This window comes from Heterocephalus glaber, unplaced genomic scaffold, assembly GCF_053883595.1.
Source record: "Heterocephalus glaber isolate CG9 unplaced genomic scaffold, H.glaber_assembly_v1.0 deba00001689, whole genome shotgun sequence".
NCBI classification, from domain to species: domain Eukaryota; kingdom Metazoa; phylum Chordata; class Mammalia; order Rodentia; family Bathyergidae; genus Heterocephalus; species Heterocephalus glaber.
The window spans coordinates 13,742,349-13,751,437 of NW_028258414.1; the positions used below are offsets into that span (position 1 = coordinate 13,742,349).

A 9,089-nucleotide genomic window follows, 5' to 3' on the forward strand; every position below is an offset into this window, starting at 1 on the left:
AAGGATGATGTGGGGCTCCGTTGGGAAAGGTTGTCTAGGACCACATCATGGAGGGTCACAGGCAGGGAAAGGGCGGCAGACCCCATCCCAAGCCTGTGTCTGTCCGCCTTGTTCCTAGAGCTCCTTGCAGGTGCTGTTTGGTGCAGTGCTGCAGGAGACAGAGTGGGCAGAGCCTTTGGAGCAGCTGGCTTTTCTTGCTTTACAAGGCTTTCAGGAAATACTGATTAAAAATGGGGGGTGGGTTAGCTGGTGTGGTAGCACATGCCTATAATCCCAGCACTCAGGCGGCAGAAGCAGGAGGATTGCCATGAGTTCGAGGTCAGCCTGAACTACATAGTGAGACCCTGTCTCAAAAAACAAAAAAAACAGTTGCAAAAGCAGGATGCTCAGAAGTTGGCAACTGACCGCCCAGGGAGAGAGGACTCTCATTCAGAGAGGGCTCAGCTGAGTAGCTGAGGCACGCAGGAAGAGTCCAGTGGGAGCAGTCTCGAGGGGCTCTTTTCTAAGCTGGGCTCTCTGTCTCTGTTGCAGTGGCCTTGACCAACCTGGAAGATACAGAGAATGCCAAGAAAGCCTACGCAGAAGCAGTCCGCCTGGACAAGTGAGCTGCCCTGTGGGAATGGAACCGGGAGGGCTGGGTGCTGTCTGTGTTGGCCGGGTCGCCCTCCACAGCCTGGACACAGCAGGCCCAGCTGTAGGAGGAGCAGGGAAGCCCTTTGAGTCCCATGTCTGGTAATCAGAAGGCTTGTGGTGGCCGAGGCCATGGGTTGCTGATAAAGCTGTGGAATATTAGACGGGACTCTGGGCTCAGTGTAATCGAAGGCAAGTATTACTTCTAGGATTTATTCTGCTGGGGTCTGCTACACAGCAGGGTAGGGATCCCTCTTCCCCCGTGACCTCTGTTGGGGATGAGGTGCCAGACTCAGTCTCAGTACCTGCTTTTCCGGTTAGGCAATTGACTGGTTCTTCTCTGTGGGTCCACATAGCACGTGTTTCACCCTGCTGTGGGATGGAGAAATCTCTACTTCATCAGTTTGGTTTCTGTGTAATAGGAAGGAGGATCCTAAGTGAGTGTGTGTTGAATCCCTGTCTGTCGCAGGTGTAACCCTTTAGTAAACCTGAACTATGCTGTGCTGCTGTACAACGAGGGCAACAAGAGGGGTGCCCTGGCCCAGTACCAGGAGATGGAGAAGAAAGTCAACTTCCTCAAGGACAACAGCGCTTTGGAGTTTGACCCTGAGGTATACCTTACTAGTTCGGGGTCACTAAGCAAGCTCTCAACACACTTCTGAATCAAGCCCAAATAACCCAATTTCAGGGTACTATGAGCTCTTTTGGCTTTGATGTTCCTTGCAGCATGAGTCTGCTAGTTAGTTACACCCTAAGACAAAGTTTCCTAGAGGAAAATAATAGTGAGGAAACGCAGGCTTCCTGCATTACCTGTTGGCACTAACGCAGCTTGTGGAGTTGGGGTCCGTCTTCAGAGCTTCCTCCTTCCCAACTGCAGAAGAGGCAGGGTTTAGCCCAGTCCCGCAGCAGATTTGAACTGTTAGGTTTTGAGATGCTGAGGAAGCCCCTTGCCCTCCACTAAAGGCAGTTTCTCAGCGATTTGAGAACGAGTTCCTTGCGAGAAGTACTTCTGCCCTCAGATACTAGTACCATCAGATATTCCTAGGAACAGGAGGTTGTCTCTGCCAGTCATGCTTGTGACTTTCTTCCTGTGCTACAAGAGATGGTGGACATGGCTCAGAAGTTGGGAGCTGCTCTCCAGGTTTCAGAGGCTCTGGTCTGGACTAAACCAGTGAAAGATCCCAGAGCCAAGCACCGGTCCACTTCCACCAGCAAACCTGCCAGTCTCCAGCAGCCTCTGGGCTCCAACCAAGCTCTGGGACAGGCAATGTCTTCGGCAGCCTCTTACAGCAGAAAGCTTCCCGCAGGTAGGAGCCTATACGGAGCCCCACAGAGACGTGGTGGGTATGAGCCAGTTGGTGCCCGCAGAGAGATGACGGCTTTGGAGGTGTGCATTCTTCAGACTTATTGTGTGGCCAACTTAGCACTGGCCGGAGCGGGGAAAGGCCATAGGGTGGCTGGACTGGCATCTGTTTCCCTGGGGCAAGCTGTGTTGCAGATACGACTACTGCTTGCCTTAGTTGGATGGGCCACACTCTGGGTCTTTACTGAGAACTGTTACTCAGTCCTCCTTTCACTGCTTCATCATAGGTTAGCACAGCATAGGTAATTAAGGATTTCTTTCAGCGACTCACTGAAGGCAGCCTTGACTGCTGCTTTATCTCTTCAGCTAGGGTTGTTCCTCGCAGCTGCAGGCACTGTAGAACTACTACTACCAGAAAATATGAGGTTTTCTTCTCTCTTTTTTTTTGAGACAAGACCTCACTATATAGTTGAGGCTGGCCTTGAACTTGCTATGTAGCTCAGGCTGGGTAATCCTGCCTCAGCCTCCTGAGTGCTGGGATCATAGGCATGCGCCACCATGCAAGGCAAGGTTTCCTCTTTTAAATTCAATAGCAAAAATGATGATCTGACCTGGAATTTGAGCTGTCTGTTTTGTTACAGGTGGAAGAACAACCCAGCTTGCAAAGCCACCATCTCTTCCCCTGGAACCAGAGCCTACTGAGGAAGCAAGTCCAGTCAAAGCATCAAAACAAATAAGAGAGCTGGGCATGTTGGCTCAGGCCTGTAATCCCAGCACTCAGGAGGCTGAGGCAGAAGGATCACCACTAGTTCCAGGCCAGCCTGGACTATCTAGTGAGTTCAGGGCCAGCCTGCAGTACAAATCGAGACCCTGTCTCAAAAAACAAAAACAAACAGAACAAATAGAAAAATAGGAATAGGTTTTCTTGGGGGGAGGCTGCAGCAGATGGAGGACGGTCACACGACCAGGCAGAGTAGAGGCTGGTGCCAGAGCATTCAGAGAAGGATGTAGGGCGTCCTGTGATCATGAGGCTCTAAGCCTGTGCATCCTGCACTGGCCCGGAGATAGGGAAAAAATAGCAGTTAGCGCCCCTAGGAGGCGGGAACAGGGCTTGAGGCTGCCCAAGGCCTGAGTGTCAGTAAGGCACATGGTGCTGCTGGCTTCCAGAAGGACTTCCTGTCCTGGCTGTCCAGCCCCTTCCTTTAGTCAGGGCAAGGCTGCTCAGTAGCCTAGTGATGAAGCTTTGGCCTAGCTGGGGGTGACCCTCAGGCTGTGGGGTGATACTAGTCCACCAGGCAGACACAAATCTTGAAGTCCTCATGTTTTCTTTTGCTGAGGCCCAAGTCCAAAGCTGGATCATGGCAGTGTAAGTCATACGTGTCAAGGCCTGGTATCACCACCAAGGATTAAAAGCATATCAGTCTCTTAGAGGAATTTGTGTCAGACGATCAGTGCTACCCAGATGCTCTAATTCACTAGCTGTGTGCCCTTCTAAAGATTATGTATCATTGTTCTTCAGGTATAAAAATGAGATCACATTAAACACTTTTAAAAAACTGACCACTCTCTGCCCTTAACTGTTTCCAAGCCTAGTTTGAGACTGGCGGGAGTGTCAAGGTCAGGCTCCTGCTTGGTACCAGCACAGGCTGGCCTGGTGAGCGGCAGCAGCAGCAGGGCCGTCTGCACTGCTGGCTTACACTGCCCTTTAGCACCATGGCCAGAGGCGGGGGAAATGGAGCCACACATGCAGTTCTTCATGACTGGGTCCAATCTGACATCCAAGAGGCAGCCAACTGAGAACGCGCCTCTTTGGTCCCCAGATCTGACACACAGCAACTGGCAGACATTGTGATGCCCCTGCCGTTACAGCAGATGTGTGATGGACGGGCTTCTGCCCTTAGCAAGTCACTTCTGCATCAGCATGGAGGCTACTGTGCTACATGGAATGGATTAGTTACTAAACTTGGGAAGGTTACTGAAAAGGCTTCAGAATGATAGCGTAAACTGGGAGAGGAGGGGGAGATGTGAGAGATCTAGAAGGAAAATGAACAGCTGGATGTGGTGGCATACACCTGCAACTCTAGCACTGAGAGGCTGAGACAGGAGGTGGGCAAGTTTAAAGCCAGCCTGGGGTACATAGCAAGACCCTCAACAACCAGAAAAATCTAAAATCAAAAATTATGGGTTGACAGTGTGGCAGGTGACTGGCAGAGTTAAATCAGAGTTAAATCAGGAATATGGGGGCCAAGGGCCAATTGTCCAGTCTGTTTTAGACATGTCTGGACACCAATCAACAACATCTTGTTAGACTTGAATAACTGGATTTTAGGAATGAAATCTGGCTTGAAAGAAAAATTTGGGAGTAATTTGGATAGCTGAAAATCAGATTTGAAAGGAGTCTCCCAGAGCAAGCTAGCATTAAGAAGGCAAGGAATGCTGGGCATGATGGTGCACACCTGCAATCCCAGCACTCTGGGAGGCCAAGGCAGGGGATCTCAAGGTTGAGCCCAGCCTGGGCAACTTACCGACTTAGTGACACCCTGTCTCAAAAAAAACTAGGGCTGGGGTATAGCTCAGTGCCTAGGCCCTGCATCCAAGCCCCAGTACCTTAGTGGGTAAAAAAAAAAAAAAACCCAGAGAACCAAAGCAGGAAAATAAACATTTAAAGGGAGAAGCAGAAGAGCCTACCAAGGCGGCAACAGTAGAAGCAAGCATAAAACAGGAAAAATTAGGACAGTAGTGTTAGAGAAGATCAAGGGACAAGGGGTTCAGGAGGGAATGGTCAGGCTACTGAGCACTTCCAACAGCAAGTTACTACCATTTTATAAAGGCAAGTGCTGAGGCTAGAAGCAAAATGAACTTCCCATGCTAAGTGCCAGGACCAGGAGTTTTTGTGTGTGTGTGCTGGGGATCAAACTTGGGACCTTGCACATGTGAAGCAGGCGACAGAACCACTGAGCTAAATAAATCCCCGGCCCCAGGACCAGGATTTGAACCCTGGTCCTGATGTAAAGCTCCTCCTCTTCCTGTCACCCAGCAGCGATGGATTGTTCCTGAGGCTTGGAGACTGAAGAAGAGGAAATTCAGCTACTCTCATAGCTTCAAAGGGGGGCCAGGGATTTAGCTCAGTGGTTCTGCCTCCTGCCTCGCAAGCACAAGGTCCTGAGTTCCATCCCTGGTACCAAAAAATCCCCACAACAAATCAGATAGCTTCAAAGAAGAGAATTTTTCACAGGTAGAATTGAATTCATTCCTCTGATCTGAGAACCCGTGAGGACAGAAGAGGGCAGAGGTCTCCCCTTTTCCCTAAGTGAAGTGTGTGAGAAGCAGAGAATGCAAGATCAGGGCTGCTCATCTTCCCTGCACTCCTTGGGGTGCACCTGGCATCCAATGACAGCTGTCAGGAAGGGGTGCTTTCCACATCCACCTGGGTTCAGAATGCCTTACAAATGGCAAGAATGAGGCTGCACATAACCAGTCCAGTGGGCATGCAGAGCTGTGGTTTCTTACTCTGATGAAAAAGCTGCTCGAACTTCTAGTATGCTCATATCACACAGTTTTTAGGTTTCTTTTATTTTGTTTTATTTTTTTGGTACCGGGCACTGAACTCGGGACCTTGCACTTGTGAGGCAGGTGGCGGAACCACTGAGCTAAATCCCCAGCACACAGTTTTTAACAGTAAGGAAAGTGAGGCCAAATACATAGTCCCAGGAACAGACGTGTTCAATGCCTTGATCTGGAGGCAGGAAAGCAAAGTATGAATTAGGATTACAGGCCTGTACCACCACACCCAGCTATATTCTTGGGAAGACTAAATACAATTAAGATAAAGTTTCCGAAATGGATCTGCAGATTCCTGTCATGATCCCAGGGGTTTCTGGGTAGAAATACACAAGCTGATTCGAAAGTTCTATGGAAAGATCAAGACTTAGTACATCTAAGGCAACCCTGAACAAAATTAGAGAATGAACACTTTGTCACCTCAAGGCTGTCTATAATAGTAGTCATGTGGCTCTAGCATAAGAACAAATACACAAATAATAAAACTGTATACATAGATTTCATACTTACAGTCATTTGGTTGATAAAAGCACCAAAGCAATGTGATGCAAAATGTCTTCAATAAATGGTGTTGGGACAACTGGACAGCTGTGTGGAAAAAATAAACAGGGGCTTGGGACAGGAAGATGCTGGTGAAAAGTATCAAACTTCAGCTAGATAGGTGGATTAAGTTGAGGAAAGCTACTATAGTTAGTGACTATAGTTAACAGCAGTGCATTCTTGGAAATTACTAAAAGTAGATTTTAGGCCGGGGATTTAGCTCAGTGGTTCCGTGGCCTGTCTTGCAAGCACAAGGTCCTGAGTTCAATCCCTGGTACAAAAAAAAAAAAAAGATTTTAAGTGTTCACCCACCCCAAAAAAGATCAGCTGATGCCTATGTCAATGAGCTTGATTTAACTATTCCACAATGTATTCAAAAGAACGTGTACACAATATAGAATTATCATGTAAAATAAACCCGACCCCAACCTAACGCTATACACAAAAAGTAACTCAAGCTGGACATGGTAGTTCATGTTTGTGATCCCAGAACTCAGGAGGCTGAGGCAGAAGGATCACTGTGAGTTTGAGGCCAGCCTGAACTACATAGTGAGACTGTGTCTTAAAAAAAAAAAAAGTAACTCAAAATGGATTATAGCCCTACTTGTAAAAGCTAAAGTTATAAACTTCCTAGAAGAAAATAGGGAACTACACTCACAACAGGTCACAGAGAAGACATTAAGAAAAATGAGACGCCACACACTTGGAGGAAATAACAAAAGATACCCGACAGGGACTTGTATTTAGAATATAAAAAATTATTATAGCTTAATAAAAAGACCAAGCAACTAAGGAAAAAAGTGAGCAGATTTGGACACTTCACAAAGACATGCATGGCCAATAAACACGTGCAGAAGTGCTCATCATCTGTCACATAGGAAATAAAAACACAATGAGACTCACTAGCCATCAAAAATGGCTAAAATTGAACTGACAACTCTAAATGCTGGCAAGAATAAGACACAACACCACAACTATCACACACCATTGATAAGAACATCAGATGGTCCAACAGCTTTGGGAAAAGGTCTTTCACCAAGAATTCTCTCTAGATTTTTATCCAGAAAACTGACGTAACTGTACACACTTATAACAGCTTTATTCCTAAAAGCATCCAAGTAGCCTCTATTTACAATGGAATACTATTTATCTGTAAAAAAACCAATGAACTACATGTAACATGGATTAATCTCTAAAACACACTGAGAACACCTTTATACAAAGCACCACACACTGAAAGATTTTTATGAATCCCAGAACTGACAAAACCAATTTATGATGAGAAAAATGGTAACAAGTTAGGGTTAGGGTCAGGGTCAGGTGGGGACAACTTGGAAGAGCACAGAGGAAAGATATGGGGTGCACAGTCTACATTGGTTTGGAGAAAAATATATGCATGTGTCAGAACTTACCAAGAGGTACACTCAAAATTTGTGCAGTTTCACTGCATAAAATTACCTAAAAATTACCAAAAAATAAAACGTTAAAGTATTACAACAGCTTTCAAATGATTTCAAACGTCCTAAAGAGGACCCAGGAATTGCCTGTTCAACCTAGTAACAACTGACAATTGCCGTATGCTTAAATAGTGTGGCCGACTGTGCTGAATGCTTTGCACAGGTCTACAGCCCAGGGAGGGCTCGGCCCCACAGGAGGCCCATTTTACAGATGGAGAAAGTGAGGCCAATCAAGGGCAACTTGTCCAGGATTGGACAGCACCTGCCATCTCAAAACCTTGCACAGATTTGGGGTTTTCCTGCTGAAGTTACCCTCACCACACTCAAACCTGACAAAGTGAGAGAAAAAATGCACAAACCCACTCGCTGAGGGTCCTGGCGTGGTGTGTACATCGGCTGGCTCTTCACCAGGGCCTCCTCTCTAGGCCAGTGATGTTCCAACTTCTCATCTTCATATAAAATCACAAGTGGAAACCTGTGTAGCACAGCAGTTTAAAGCAAAGGACAGAGAGACCCAAGCCCCACCTCTTTAGCTTACTGTGCCTTCAATGCTCCTCTGGCAACTCTGGCCTCGGGGCCTGCTCCAGCCACGCTCAGCCTACCTGGTGAGAAGGTGGCACGTTCCACAGAGCGAGGTTTGGACACTCCAGTCCTCACACACTTGTTCAGACATATGTTCACTGACATCCGACAATCCACTGTGCTGCTTACAGCATAGAATGCATTTTGATATTTTGGTGACAAGCACCAAATTGGTTTAGCGAGTACTATTAGTAGCTCAAGGATCATTTGAAAAAGACCACTCTGCGGGTTGGGGGGTGTCGCTCAGTGGTAGGGAGCCTGCCTGGCATGTCCAAGGCCCTGGGTTTAATCCAGAGAACTACAACAACACAAAACAAAACAAACACTGTGCTAGGCTTTGTACCGACTAAAGAACATTTTTTGAACTGGTCTTTACTGACATTATAGAAATTGGAGAATTTTTCAGAATATACACTCAATTTACAAAGACCACGAGGACTACTAATAAAGTCTCTGGTTTAAAAGATTTAGAAATGAGCTACTCCAGTTGTTAGGAAAACAGAAATCTCTTCTTAATCCTTTTAATAAAAATAGGCTAGAAAGTTGGTGGTTTTTAATTGAACTGAAAGCAGAGAAGGGTAAACTGGCAGCCAGAGATTTCCTTACTGATCTACTGGCTCCGTACAAGATGTGTCATTCTCTAGGTTTAAATTTTCTCTGGGAAAGAATAATCAAATAAAAAGCCTTAGGTAGCTGTGAGATTCCAGGAGCTGCTCTGTGGCCCTGTACAAGACCCACCTGCCACTAAGCTGCCTGCCACCAGATGCCACACCCATGCTGCACTCTGAACAAACTGCCACTCACTGCGCTTTGAACTTGCTCAGCTTCAACTCAGCTACTTAATACTCGTGGTTTCTGTCATCTTAAGCCTCAGGGGACAGGCCTACTGTGCAGGCTTAGTGTGAGGGGACTACCTGACCCAGTGACAAAGATGACAAACACAAGATCAGAGGGACATGGCAGTTACAAGAGCAGAGTGAGGTGCAAACAAAATCAATTACAGGCAGACTTAGGAG

General features: G+C 46.9%; 1 protein-coding gene across 6 annotated transcripts in view; it reads left to right on the forward strand.

Annotated features, from left to right (window-relative positions):
• The window catches only part of Bbs4 (Bardet-Biedl syndrome 4), a 42,733-nt gene extending 39,240 nt beyond the window's left edge, over window positions 1–3,493 (forward strand). For all 6 annotated transcript variants that reach the window (XM_087198917.1, XM_021236965.2, XM_087198919.1 and 3 more), the window contains 4 exons: window positions 532–601; window positions 1,100–1,241; window positions 1,733–1,937; window positions 2,575–3,493. In XM_087198917.1, the coding sequence (XP_087055043.1) occupies window positions 532–601; window positions 1,100–1,241; window positions 1,733–1,937; window positions 2,575–2,846 (689 nt within the window). In that variant the 3' untranslated portion in view covers window positions 2,847–3,493. The remainder of the gene's footprint in view (window positions 1–531; window positions 602–1,099; window positions 1,242–1,732; window positions 1,938–2,574) is intronic.
• The last annotated feature ends 5,596 nt before the right edge of the window (window positions 3,494–9,089 follow it).